We start from the raw sequence: 14,948 nt of genomic DNA, 5'->3' as shown, positions 1-14,948 counted from the left end.
TGAAGAGCTCCTATACTCTTATAACCTTTTGATTCTTACAGGAAGAAGGCAGCAAAGAGTCCATTGAAGCAAATGAGAAAATGTAAAATTAGTGTTCCAGTTGTCCTCTAAACATAGTACTTAGTTTCCTAAAAAATACTACTTAAAATGTATATTCTCTCTCTTCTTGGAATAGCCTTTCATTTCTCTGCCAAGCTGGCCCTGCCACTCTTCTCATGTCGTTCAAATCCTTTCTTCCCTCCTTGAAAACTCACTTTTCCATTAATTCTTACATTGCCCTCTTCACTAACTTCCTCATCCCATCCTCCTTTATTAAATTGTCATCCATTTCTCTACTCTTTCTAAAATATTTTATATATTTGTCATTCTATGTATACTACTAGTTTCCTCCTCCTCCTCCCCCCATTTTACAGACATTGATTAATAATGAGGAAGTACTGTGTATGAAAAATGATTGGGCAGAGAATATGCATGATGAAAAATAGATTTTTGTTTTTGTTAGCTTTCCAGGATTTGAGATCATCACACCTTTTTAATAGCGGAGGAGAATGAATCCATGAGAAATAATCTAAATTAACCTGAATCAAAAGTGTACAGTACTGTTCTTTAATGATAGTATAACTTCTGAATCCCAGATAAAAAAGCCAAAGAATCTCCAAATGAACAATGAAGATCAGTCTTGAACGTTTTTGACAATGTTTAGCAATAACATATTAATCTTTTTTTTATAGACAATAAAAAATAAAATTTTAGATTTCTTGAATCCGCTGACGCCACACCTTGGAGTCCAGTTAATATCAGCAGTAGCAGCAGTGTGGAACAACAAAAAAGCTCATAAGAATCAAAGTAAAATAAAGGTGAAGTTAAAGAAATGTTAATTCATATGATAGTTTCTTTTCTAATGAAAAGACAAAGGTTTTGTTCCTAGGTTCACTGCAAAGACCCACGTTTTGTTTTATTTTGGTTTTGTTGTACAAGTGACAAAAACAATCCATTAGATAAGAATTTGAATTCAATATAATGGTTAAAATTTAAAATGTGAAGACTATAAGTAAATGGAACAAATATAAACAAATAGGAAAAATAAAGATTTTAATTTGCGTGTTGAAGAAAAATACTGAAAGAAGAAAATATTTTACTTAAAGAATCAAGAGACCATTTGTCTGGGGCATGACTTCTGTAACACAACCTGAAGAATTCTGTAACACAACCTGAAGAATTTCTTTCCCATGACAAAAATAATCTTACTGGCTTCCCCTTTTCTGGAAAAAGACATTTTATTTTTTATAAAATAGTAGAACTTATTTACTTTGGTCAATACTTGGTGTTGGAAATGGAAATAGAAAAGTGAGTTAAATACCATTTTTTTTTAATTTATGTGCAAACTGAAACAGGACTCTCATTCTGCACATTATTACAATTTATTTTAAAATCTTATCTCAGATTTAAATAGCTGTCCAGAGAGTCACCTTTCTCTTTTGTGACTACTTTCAAGGTTTAAAAATTTGCATTCATTCCACAATGCAACAAAAACACAACCTCGCAAACATTTTTGCAAAATGGAATTTGCAAAATAGCTGTATTCAGATTGAGAAGCTCAGCTTTTCAGTTTGTTCTGTGTCTCTGGTCAGACTTGAACAAAGGAATCGCAAAATCCTTTCCAGGAGACATGTAATTGAAAATATAAATCTCCATGAAATGTTTTGGCTTTGAAACAGCATGTTTTGACTAGTTTCAGAGTAACAGCCGTGTTAGTCTGTATTCGCAAAAAGAAAAGGAGTACTTGTGGCACCTTAGATTTCATTTAGATGAAAATGTTCTGACCAGCTTTAGAAACAACTGCAAAGGAAAAGTTCTTGGATACCAAGGTGGTGATCGCCACTTCCATGCATAGATGCAAAGAACAATTATCAGTAAGCACTATGTGCTGTGCCAAGCCAAGTCCAGCACTTTAATACCAAGCCATTTTGAGTTGTTGGAGCCCGGAGAACTCCAGTTTTCCTCCATTGCTGTCCAAGGCTCCAGGTTAGAAACCTTTCCAGAGGAGGAAAGTTAGAGGTAGCTCCCTCTGGAGCCAAACATGGTTACTAAGTACAAGCCCTCTTCCTAATCTGCCTTAGTCGGAATGCATTGTCTCATTATGCACCCAGCCTACCAGGGCAGGTCAGAAAGAGAGAGAGAGAATGAGACCCAAACTCTGATCCCCTTGGGGGTCCTTTTATGATAACTTGTTGCATAGTTCCTAAATCACCTATTTGAGTTTCATATGCATGTTTGCATGTGGTTAGTAGTGTGAAATGCTGTTTTTCTCCATCGTTCCCTGGTACATTGAACTTAATTATGTTTGTGTCATTTAGATTCTTCCAGTGGCAAGTGCATCTCAGCTTATTCTTGTGGACTTAGTGTGTGCACTTAACACTCTGAAGACTGACACTATATTACAGCTGGTAAAAGAAGTTGTCAAGAAACCATCCCAAATCAAAGGCGAAGAGGTAACTGCTAAAATAATATTCAGCTTTACTAGGTCTTCATTCTTCCAAGGTGTCCCTGAAAAACATCTCTGCTAACCTTATTAGATGGGAAAGAGGTTTTCAACATTCATTATTCTTTTTTTGTTACTGGTAATTATTATTAGAATTTGTTTCCTCCTCATATTCTGTACCTGATTAAAGGTGTACTCAATGTGTATACAGTTTCTGATTTTCATTTTACAAGAGTAGTCGTTAGTTGTTTTTGTGTTACTTTGGCAGCACAAAGCTGAGGTAAAGCCAGTGTAACAGACTTCTTGTGCATTTTCCCAGCATAGAGGAATCTCCAGATTTCATAAGGCGAGTATAGTGGTTCTAGCCCCCTTGCTTTCAGCAAAGGGGGCATGGGCAGAGACCCATTCTGTTTGTCTGATCACTAGCTGCTGTAACAGCCTGGGGGTGGGGGGATTGTTTCCTGTCATTGCAACTTACAGCAGTCCTGACGCTGCACTAAGGCCTTTCCAGTGTAAAAAACACCTTGACCCCACTCCATCCTGACGGGCAACTCACAGGGATCTGGCTCCATCTATTTTAAATGCATAGTTCAGATTATGAAAAATGAAATAATTCTAAGTATCTAACTTATTTTTTTCCATTTTATCCTATTGTATTTCTTGCATTTCACTCTGCTTGGATAATTTAAATATTAAGATTCCCTTCAAGATTATCAGACATTTGCCAAGCACTTTGAGAAAGAAAAGAGCTGTATAAGAACTCAGTATTTTGGTTAGTAGCTTCACTTTCTGGTTCTCATGGACTACAATGCTGATCTATCTAGGCTCCAAACACTTCTGGAGAAAGATTTTATTTAGATTTAAACAAACTTTTCATTGAAATCTTAACAAACATGAAAATATTTCTCTTCATATTAGGTTTGGTCAATCCTCTCTAATTTGGGGCCTAACCTATGTCCCAGTACTCTTGAGCCATTGAAACATCGGAGCAAGCATTAGAAACAGAATTTACAAAGCAGACACCAAAATTCCTCAGGTTTTTATGATGAGCCAATGTTTCCCTTCAAATTGAGTAACTTGCATAAAATAAACACCTAGAAACTGTAAATATGTGTGTATTAAGGTACAGTTGTGTGTATATGTCTGTAATTCAGCATAACAGAAATGGATACTTAACATTGGTACAATCATCCTGCCTATCAAACAGAAAACAAGCTTTAAACAAAATCTAATCCTAGTGAGTGTTTTAAAACTCATTATGTAGTAATTTCATTAGTAAAACTTTTTGAGGGCCTTCCTTTTTATTAAATAAGACTGTTAAAATTGTAAGTGGAACTTAAGAGACCTTTGTCATCTGGTCTGGTTATCCAGGAAATGTAGGTTTCAGAGCTTTTTACAAAACTTCACTTCCCAGGTTCATGATAGCAGTTTGGCATAACAATGACTTCCAATGATCCTAGTTAGTGAGGTTGCTTCTGTGGTGATTCTGCTGTTTAACAAAGCCTGCCTTGTTACCATGCAGAGAGGTACATTTATAAGTATTTCTAGAACTTTGGAAGAACGTATCTAGTGGACAGAAAGGATGTGTCTTGTTTTATTCCAGACTTCCCTAGCAAAAGTTCTGAACTACCTACTATATCTACACAGACAAGGCACCGCCTATCAGTCTAAGACTGGGAGACAGATTGCTCTCAGGGGGGAAAAAAAAAACAAGTCTCCCATTAAACATTGAGTCCTCTAACAGCTTAAATTTCATTTTGTTATAAAGCAAGAACATAATTCCTTGTTTTATTTTCAGAAATCTTCTCTAGTGGATATCCCAGTGCTGAGATTCAGCTACGCTTTCATTCAAAGGTAAGTAGGTTGTTACATAAAGTGATTTGCATTTAGCTACAAATGCTATTCCAGCAACTAACAGCTAGCATTATTACTTTAGCTTTACTTTGACTTTCATATCTGCTTGCCACAGGAAACCTCTACATCATCAGTGCTTACTGAAGCAGAACTGGACAACCACTACATTGTCAAATGACAGACATACGATTACTGTGTGGTGTGGTGTTCTGTGATTGCATTGATGTATTGGTGTTTGTGTCATTGTGACAGTGTCGTCATGTACTGACACAACAGCATGCTGTAACCTTCTCAAACGGTTGTCAGGACATTATGCTGAAATGTTTGTATTACCTTTCTCCAGCTCTGACACTGTTCCCAGTTGCTGGAAGAGTGTATGAAGGATACTTCTCCTTAATCTCCCTTCCAGGCTTTCTTAGGGAGGGCTCCTTGTGTTTCCAATTTATACTCTGCATTCATCATATTAGACAGCATGGGGGTGATCAAAACTCTTCTTAGCATACATTGCTATGTATGCATGGAATACCTTAGGATATTTGTCTGCAAAGCCTCCTCCTCATTATATCATTCCTGGAGACCCTCCTCTTTCACAGCACTGGCATATTCCATATGCTCCAAGCCTAGCTTTAGTTTGCAGGACAACCTGAGTTAATTCCACATACTGTTTTGACTTTGATATCCTATCACAGTAGTGTGTTGATGTAATATAAGTGTCATCGTGTATTGACAGGATGGTATGGTACTTAGACAAATACTGTGGATAGTAGTTAATTAGACTTGGGGAGAACTAGAAGACTAAAGTTGGTGGGAAGCTCCTAGAGCCAGCAGTATCTGCATCTGTGGCTGGTGTATTGTTTGACATCAGACTTGCATGTTGTTTTTGGCAGACTTCCTGTCTCAGCCCTGCAGGAGAACTTTCAGTCATTGTTAGGAGTGCTGAAGGAATCTGTGCAACTGAACTTGGCTCCACCTGGATATTTCCTGCTTCTGAGGTATAGCACAAACAAGGTGGTTTGGTTTGATTTGATAGATTGAGTAGTACTGTCCATATTACTAATTTGGGATGAATTATTTTTCCTACAGTACTCTGAATGACTGTGTGACCAGAACTCCTAACCTGGAAAATAAAAAAGACCAAAAAGACCTGCAGGTACTGTATATGCACACTTTTAGTTCACAGATCTGGCACTGCACTCTTCATTATAAACAGAGATTAGCCCAAACCAAACTCCATGTCTGAACATCCACATACTCTGAGAAAGTTTAGGTATGGTGCAAGCCAGTAAGTAAATGTGTGAGAATTCATAAAACATAATCTTCTAGCTAACAAAACGATATTGTATATTTTTGATAAAGTTCTAACATGGCTCAGGATACTGATTGGCCAGTGCTGTATTCAGATTGGGTGTCTTTTGTGATGTCATCCTCTAGATTTAAATTCATAACACAAATATGATGTCATCAGATCCCTTCATTTGCATTATCATTGAAATTTTCAAAACCAACTAGGAGAATTAGGTGCACTATTCCCATTGAAGTCAATGGGAGCTGTATAGCTATGTCCCCTAGTTGGCTTTGGCAATCTCAACAACTGTTTATCTATTCACCTATTATGGAAATGAGATGAGGATTAGAGATGGATTCTTTTCTCCGACTGTTTCTGCTTTTGCCAAGCTAGCTCAAGCACCACAGACTTGTCACGATCATCTTTGGCTCTGAATTTAAGATGAAGTGTTGAAAAGTGAACCTTCTAATAGCTGTGATTGTGGTGCTTGTGCTCCCCAGCAGATATGGTAGAGATGTGAGTGACTTCCTCCACTTCTACTCCATAAACTGGCCAGCAAGATAATTGTGTAGCGAATGCCTAGCTTCTTACAGCATTACCAAGGAGTGATCTGATTTCTCTGGCAGCCTTGGAAGGGAAACCTGAAGTTTCCGAACCAGAGTCTCCATCCTACAGTGAATAACTCCGTTGCTCAAACATGAGTCTGGAAGTAGGGTTTGGCCCAACCCTACAATGGGAAGACTTAAATATGGCCAGATGAATTCCCGAAAAATAAAACGACACTGTTAAATCACTCAGTTAAAAGTAACCAACACCCCATCTAATTTAATAACACATGGAAGCCCTGTAGCTGAAGGGAAAGGAAAAAAGCAGACAGGTTTTCAGACCATACAGTTCAGAGCCTAAAGAACAATAGAGGGTACTGGTACAATTTTTTTTGAAAATCTGAAGAATAAATTCAGAATGTACAAGTCTTTGAGAGAGGACTGCTTATTAATGCAGTATAATGAAAACTTTGCAATCTTCGTTTGAACCCCCTGGATGACTGCTCCACTAGAACGGAAAAATATCTTGATCAGATAAATTCTGTGGCCCTCCAAGGGGACAAAGTTAAGAAACCTCAGGGGACAAAAACTCTTCCTTTAAAATATAGTAACTTGGCAGGTAAAAGACTGGAAATCTGGAGAATCAGGTAAGAGTCCATACTGTGAACAATTAGGGAAATACGCAGTGAGTTGAAACCTTTGAATTTATCAGTTATCGTAAGAATGAATCCCAAATATGTTTCAAATTTGTGACCTAAAAAAGTATATGAGGGAAAATGTTGTGTGAGACATTTTGGGATTCTTTGGGGTTCAACCCTCCTGCTCACCAATGGGGTGTGTGGACCCTGATTATCTCATTAACAACAGTACTATTGTATTCCTATTGGATGCTCCGGTTGTGCACTCTTATCCTGATGGCCAGAGAAGCAGTGGGAGATAAGATCCATGAAGAATAAACTCATCATCTAGCCTGGCTCAAGCTAGAAAAAAGAAACTTGTCAGGGGGCGTAATGGTAGCAATAGGTGTCCCAATCAAACTGAAAATACAACAGAGTCTGCAACAAGACCCATGGCTTCTGTGACACAGATTCTACTAAACTGCTGATGTAAATTATTACAATTTAAAATGCCCAGAAGGCAAATGAGGAAGTGGAAAGAATGAAGACATTCTAAACAGACTTGTTCTGGTGTGTGCTCAGTGTATGCCAATCTACACAGGAAGTGAAAAACTGAAATGGGTTGCTTGTTTCTCCATTTTTTAATCTTTGATTCTGCTATTCTCTTGCCAATGCTTAACTTTTATACCACAGTTGAAGAGCATGTTTGTCAAAAGGGAAAAATTCCCCCTTCCCGTTATGATTATAAGGATAGTCATCAAGAGTAGATTAATTATAGTGTGACATATTTTTTGCTATCATAGATGAATTTTCTTGTATATTAATGTTTAGCCCAGATATGAGCATACGTGCATACACATGTGCATAATGACCTTTACATGGAAAGGTAAGATTAAGACCTGTACGTGAATCTACTCTAATCCAAAGCTTTTCATTCTTTTTCATTGTTCATGCCTATTACCAAATGAAATGAGTGACACTTTACTACCTGCAGAGTGCTGATAAATGTTTCTCTGCTCTGTTTGTTGTTACTCACCTCCATATACTTATAGATATGGTACCAGGTACAAAACACTGCCAGTTTCCAAATAAAACAAAAGCTTCCTTGTCTGGCCAGGTCGCAATAGCTTTCATCTGATACAGTGTTGCATTGATTACTTTTCAGGAGGTGACCCAAAAAATCTTGGAAGCTGTGGGGAATGTTGCTGGTTCCTCCCTGGAACAGACTAGCTGGCTGAGCAGGAACCTGGAGGTGAAAGCCCAGCCTCAGATCTCTTTAGTTGAATCCAGTGCTGAAGATGACTTGTATGGTAAGGTTCTTTCTTAAGGATCCAGTGTCACTTCTGACCTTCTTGCCACTTTTCTCTACCATTTACAAATAGCTATTTGGTGTAGAGATTAATAGGGTATAACTGTAATATTTCTGGCAAATTCCTTTTTAAAGAACTATACAGTTTTAGTTTTTTCTTAAATGAAAGCTAAACTTTAGAAATCCAGGAAATTCTACATTCTTCTTCAAATGCTGGTCCCTATGGGTACTCACTGTGGTCCACTTGAGACTGGAAAACTCTTCCATAGTAGTGTTCATTGGTCCGTGCCGGCACCCTACTCCTCCTCATACTCCGAACCAAAGGCATAAAGGGTGTCGCAGAGCCACCGCCTTTCCAGTTCCTTTTTGCTCTTCATGGTCTGGAACAGAACCTTTCTGTGTCAGTAGCCTTTCTAGCACTCCCATTTGAACTTTGTAAATAGTGTGTAAACAGTTTTATCTTTAGCTAGTTAGCTGTTAGTTAATTTAGTTAGCTAGTTCAGGGGTTCACTCCCCCCTTGTTCCCTATTGTTCAGGGCACGCAGTATGCCCAAGATTCCAGGCTTCAGGTCTTGTCTGCCTGTTCCTGGGTCTTCCCAGTTAACAACTCCCACGAGAGCTGGTACTTACCTTGGGGAATCACCTGTTCCTTCAAAATGTGACATCCGCCATTCCTTTCTCCCTTCTATCAGACAGTCGCTGGAGTTTAGGCTCCATAAGCATGTAATGAAGCTGTCATGGGGCCCCAATATGGTCCTGGGCTCTCCCGCTCCCCATCTCACTGACTTGAACCTCTGTGTAGGGCCTCTCTGGCACTGGTGCCCTCTAGATCGGAATCCTCCAGCAAGTTGGTAGAGCGAGCGAGTGAGTTTGTTTGTTACAGTATACCACCACAACACAATTTAAGCATAAATTCCTTTATTAAATCCAGAGGTCAAATGATATTTATATAGCTGTTCCAAATGGGTCTTGAATGCCTAAGCAGTTATCACATTTATACAATAACATTTAGTTATATGTATTGATCAGATACTTACAACAGAGCTAGCCCCAGGATGCTCAATCCCATGTTGGCTGGCTCCAACTGGACAGGCAAGTGTTATGCTTATAAGAAGCACACAGGATCTTTTTCAGAGGAGAAGGCAATATGCCGCATTTAGTGGAAATACAACAGTTAGCATATGCATTCGATCTCTCTCTCACTCACACACTCACTCACACACAATCGCACCAGTTGATGTTATAGTTACCAGTCTAGAGTCTGGATCAATCTAGTGGCCAGCTAGGTTGATCATGGGTAGGGAGGAGCTGGGTTCCGTCGGTCGCAACACGATGCTCTGGGGAAGTCTTGGCAGGATGAACCCAAAGTTTCATGGTAAGGCCCCCCATTTATATAGTGATTTTCCTTCTTTGGGACCAATGGGTTTTGCACCATCATGCTGTACTCAATTGTCGTTTGAGTGCTTGTTTTCTTAAATTGTCTTTCTCATTCTTTATCTTGTTCTTTCATTAAGTCTCTCAGGGAGTTATCCCATGCTGGTTTTGATCACAGCTATCTTGTCCCTTTTGATAGATGCCTGTCTCATCTTTAGAGTGGTCAATCTGTCCTCCTCTGACATTTCAATAGGGACATGTTGCAATCTCCTGGCGCCCTTACGTCTGTCCTCGATTCCTCCCTAGACCATCTGGTCCAGTGATGGCCTTCACACTTATCTTCTAACACACACATTCCTCATTCACACACAAAACAGGATTGATTTATACAGAGCATTTAATTTACACAGAGCATTTGAACTCAAACTGCAAATAGCAAATTACCAGGAATTAATGTCCAAATATGACATTATTAATTACAATATACTGTCGTAATTTGCTAATAAGATACTACAGGAACATAGGCCCCAATTCCAGGCCATCCTGGACAAAGGGCAACTGGTTGCCAGATTGTCCATTCAAGCATCACTCGATGCAGAGGATGTGGCTTCCCGTTCCATGGTAACCTTGGTAGTTATGAGCCAGGCTTCTTGGTTGCAATCCTTGGGTTTCCCCACGGTGATTCGGGTAACAACCTGCTTAGCAAGAAAACAGACAAGTCACTTCACTCTCACATAACCCTTCGCTCCTGGCACCCCACAGCAAATATTCTAAGCCCCCTCTTCATAGGGTATCACCCTGCCCCTCAGCCTTTCTGTCATCAAAGGGCCTATGAGCCCCCTCAGAAGTGCCAGAGGATACAGCAAAGCAGACATGCCACACTACTGCCACCCCCTCTTCAGACTAACCTGCATACCAAGAAGGCATTTTGATGGGATGCTCGAGCACCACCAGCCAGTGTCCGCATAGCCAGTTCATCCCACCTATTTCAGTGGCTGCCTGGCCCATTTCCTTCTGATGCATGAGCATATCACATTGGACAAATGGGTCTTGGCCATAAGCTCAACTGGCTACATGATAGAATTCCTTTCTGCCCCTTCTCCAAACCCCTCTCCCTGTCTCTCTTCAGGGACTTCTCTCATGAGAGGATTCTCATACAGGGGGTGAACTTCTTAATCCAGGTAAGGGTAATAGATCCCATACCCTCTTAAAATAGGGGGAAGGGCTTTTACTTCAGATACTTTCTCATCCCCCTCCCAACCCCACCCATCCTGGACCTCAGACAGTTAAATGTCATCATATGATGTTCAAGATTCAGTTCACCTTGGTCTCCATAATCCCTTCCCTGAACAAAGGCAACTGGTTTGCGGCCCTCTGTTTTGAAGGATGCCTGTTTTCATATAGACATACACCCTGCACTTTGTGGTGGGCCTCTAGAACATTTCCAATACAAAGTGCTACTCTGCAACACCGAGAGTTTTCTCAAAGGTACTGTCATGGTGGCAGCATACCTGCATCAACAAGATACCCCAGTAGGTTCCTACCTAGAGCATTGGCTGCTCATGGGATGGTCCTATCAGGAAGTGCAGGCTGCAGTCACCACTTTCACTCTTTGGGACTTCAAGTAAAATCCAGAAAAGTCCCTTTTAACCCCCACACATGCTATATAATTATTGGATTGAATCTGAATTCATCTCCGTTGCCAAGAGGTATGAAGGAAGAAGCAGTCTTCCCAAAGGCTCTATAAATGGATTTCAGGCTGCATCCCTCCTTCAGACTGTCACGGCTCGCTCACCTGGAGCTCAGGCTACCTCGGTGGCTTCCTTTCTGGAATTCCCCTCTCGGTGATTTGTAGAGCAGCAGATTAGGCATTCACTTCTTCTTTTTTTCCCCTTTTACTAGGCATTATGCCCTGGTTCAAGCTTCTTTCAAGGAAACTTCTTTTGGTTCAGTGATCTCACAATCTGTGGTGCAGAACACTTCTTGCATCCTCCGCCTTGATGAGCATTGCTTTGGAATCACCCACTGTGAATACCCATAGGGACCAGCACTTGAAGAAAGGAGCATTACTTACCTTATAATCACTGAAGTTCTTTGAGATGTGTGGTCCCTGTGGGTAGTCCACAGTCTGCCCTCCTTTCCTTGTGCTTGGACCTTCACCTGATTCGCAGTAGGGTAGGAAATGGAGAGATACAGGTCGGTACATGTTGCCTTTTATACCCTTGATTCATAAATCCATTCAAATCATCTGTGAAAAATATGCCCCGTTTTGACTAAGGAACGTTGCTGAATAAGTGTTTTCTAGTAAATTTTTCATTTTTCCTAAGGTCTTTGCTAAATGTAAAGCATTCAGATAGAGGCTGCAGAATTTTCAAATCATCGATACTTGTATAATGCGCATGTGTAATGTGACCAATAGTGCATTGTCTGTCTCCAATAATCATTTACTCTTCTTTTTCAAATCCTGTAACTTAAAGATCTGAGGATAGAAGCTTGTATCCACAGACATGCTAGCTCTGTTAACACCTGTTTATTGGAAACTGGCCTATGTTTATGGCTTTAAGGAAGTTTAAAATGATATAATGTATAATCCCTGTAAGATCAAGGGTGGGCATGTATATAAGGAGCTGGCAGGGTTCCCAGCAATACTTCACTGCAACTCACTATGCAAGGTATAACCCAGATGGAAACCAAACAAATCCTGAAACTTATAGGTTTGCCACAATAAGTTCTGCTTCAAAATGCAAATCAAACATTTTGTCTTTTTCAGATGCTTCACTCATACCATCTTCAATGGTGTCCGCCTCTGCTCCCTCAATATACAGTGTTCAAGCTCTCTCTCTTCTTGCAGAAGTAAGATATAAAGTTCCTACACATCTCCTTAAGTAGGACAAAATTATAAGAGGAATTAGATTTGTATCACTGATCAACAAGACTCAAATCAAGCTCAGTCAATTTATTAATCAAAGACTACATCTAAGATTAATCAGGACTATACAGAACACAAGCAAAGATTGATACTTTACCCTTCCTGGGGACAGCTTTGCAGATTTGGTCCCAGTTTGTTGCAATTCAGTGCGGTTTTTATACCCTGGCTGTTTATGTACTTATACAGTTTATGGTTTCCTATGTAACACTTTCTAAACAGTTACTTCACTTTGCCCTTTGCAGTTCGTTACATACATACATTATCCAATCATAACCACAAATTTGACAGTAAGGTAACATTTCCTGTACACAAGCAAGATGATTCATGTCCCCTATATGTTCTGTTCTATACTCAATACAGAGCTCACTTATGAGTAATTTTCCATTATTTTTCACGATAATGTATGCAAAGGTTCATGCTTAGTACTGAATTCATTTCCTCCAGTTATGTTTGTTTACCCATTTATCCTTTTCTCTTGGTCTTGGTTACAATTTCATAACCTGTTATTCAAGCACTGAAACCAAGCATATTTGCTGCATTTGCTAGCACATATGCAGTTAAAAGTGCCTTCTGCAGCTGTAAAAATAGATACATTTCCATTGCTTTTAGAGCACACCTTATGTACTTTTAATACGCTCAAAGTTAGGTTTACCTTTTAGTTCCCTGAACAGAGCTGGGAGTCCTAGGCCTATATGACAACCGTCCCATAGCATTACTTCGTAAAGCTTTATGGGAGTCAGGCATATGAGCTAACAAGATAGATACTTGCCATTCTTCTTTATATAGTGGTTAACAATTGATACAGCTAAACTAAGGTGTGGGGTTTATTCTGGGGTATGATAGTGAAGGTGAGACCGTTTTCCTTTTTGACTTTTTCTGAAGTTTAACCTTCCTCCCTCTCCAAAAGTCTCTATTGCAGCTTAATATGATAGGACATTCCAGGATACAATCCAGACCAGTGAGGTGCTGTCATCCCTTCTCCGCAAACTTGAGTGCCTCACAATGCTTTTGCTGCTATAGCTCCCACCTGGGCTACTCACAAACAGCCTTGCAACATGCAGACAACACCCGGAGTATCTGTGTCTCACTGCAGCCTGTCAGCCACACATCAGTCACACTCTGGCTTCCACAAGCCTTGGTTACCACTTGCAGGATGACCCAACCACACTTCCAGTCCTGTATTTTCCACAAAAAATTGTGTTCTGCAGAGCCCACTGCTGGTAGTGCATATATATTAGGTCCATTGTCCCTTGAAGGGAATTAATATGTAACAGTCTGCTACCCTAAATGGAGTTACCTGCACAATCAACAATCCTGGATTAGTTTTAATTAAAGAATAAAACAAGTTTATTTACCTACAAAGAGAGAGGTTTTAAGTGAGTACAAGTATAATGCATTAAAGTCAGAAATAGTTAAACAGAAATAAAGATAACTCTTCCTAGTCTTAAAACTTAGCAGACTAGACTTGGTTCAAGATAAAATTCTTACCACGTGCTCCCAGTAACATTGCTGACCAAGTTCCCAGTTGAGGATCCGGCCCCAAAGTCCAAAGACTGTTTCTTTTGTCATCTTAGGTGAAAGAAAGAGAGGTGGATAGCAAGAGAACTTGGGGTGTTTTTGCCCCCTCACTTTTGTAGTCCAGTCACCCTTTGAAATGCATTTTCCTGAGAGTTATACCGAGATAACGTTCCTTCAGGCTGTGTGGACAAAGACCAGGAGTCTGGTGGTGAAAGAGACATACTGTTGTTTGCTAAGACGCAAATCTGTTTGTTCCTGCCCCCTTCCTTGCCCATGAGTGCCCACTTGATAGGTGATTGCCCAGGAGCTTTGGTTACACCTGTCTAGAGGTGTCAGCTTTTCCTGTGTCTTTGAGAAACAGGTTTACTCACTCCCCAGACTTGTCTGATAAACACACTTCAGTCATGATTTCATCTTACATTCATAACTTTATATATAATGTTAGTACATTCATTTCACCATGATGTTACTGACCATATAATTATTAGTTTTTAAATAATACCTCACAAGGCATATTTTGTACAAAATTATTGTAAGGGTGTGTAGGATGTGAATACAGGGGTGCATTTGGTCACATGTGGGATTTGGGTTTTCTGAAGGTTCTTGCTTCTCTCCTGGACATGGTTTACCGTAGTGATGAAAAAGAGAAAGCTGTGCCATTAATTTCACGCCTGCTGTATTATGTATTTCCATATCTACGCAATCACAGGTAATAGCGCTTGCTGTACATATTTATATTTTCTTTAAATCATGCTAAATGTTAATCTGATCTTCAAGGCATGTTGTAAGGCTCAACTTTATTTCCCATGCATTTATGAGATGGGGGCAGAAGGGAAACTATAATGGGTGGGGACTTGTTTGGGGTGAAAGCGGATCTGATGTGGGTTGCCTTAAATTAAGGATGTATCTTTAACATATGTGAAGGGTACTTGCAGTATATAAATAAGGTGTGTGCCCTTTTTAGCATTTTTAGGACTCTGAATAAATAAAGGTAACTTTTTTAACATAAAGTATAACACAGTTTAATCATGATTA

General features: G+C 39.7%; 1 protein-coding gene across 2 annotated transcripts in view; it reads left to right on the top strand.

The window, feature by feature from the left end:
* Positions 1 to 14,948, top strand: part of DOP1B (DOP1 leucine zipper like protein B) — a 94,386-nt gene that overhangs the window by 67,981 nt on the left and 11,457 nt on the right. For both annotated transcript variants that reach the window (XM_077818766.1, XM_077818757.1), the window contains exons 22-29: positions 732 to 857; positions 2,358 to 2,492; positions 4,281 to 4,336; positions 5,224 to 5,328; positions 5,420 to 5,486; positions 7,949 to 8,093; positions 12,237 to 12,319; positions 14,513 to 14,622. In XM_077818766.1, the coding sequence (XP_077674892.1) occupies positions 732 to 857; positions 2,358 to 2,492; positions 4,281 to 4,336; positions 5,224 to 5,328; positions 5,420 to 5,486; positions 7,949 to 8,093; positions 12,237 to 12,319; positions 14,513 to 14,622 (827 nt within the window). The remainder of the gene's footprint in view (positions 1 to 731; positions 858 to 2,357; positions 2,493 to 4,280; positions 4,337 to 5,223; positions 5,329 to 5,419; positions 5,487 to 7,948; positions 8,094 to 12,236; positions 12,320 to 14,512; positions 14,623 to 14,948) is intronic.

This window comes from Eretmochelys imbricata, chromosome 1 (genome assembly GCF_965152235.1).
Source record: "Eretmochelys imbricata isolate rEreImb1 chromosome 1, rEreImb1.hap1, whole genome shotgun sequence".
Lineage (NCBI taxonomy): Eukaryota > Metazoa > Chordata > Testudines > Cheloniidae > Eretmochelys > Eretmochelys imbricata.
Note: the sequence above shows the minus strand (reverse complement) of the source record. Positions and strands in the feature narration are given on the sequence as shown.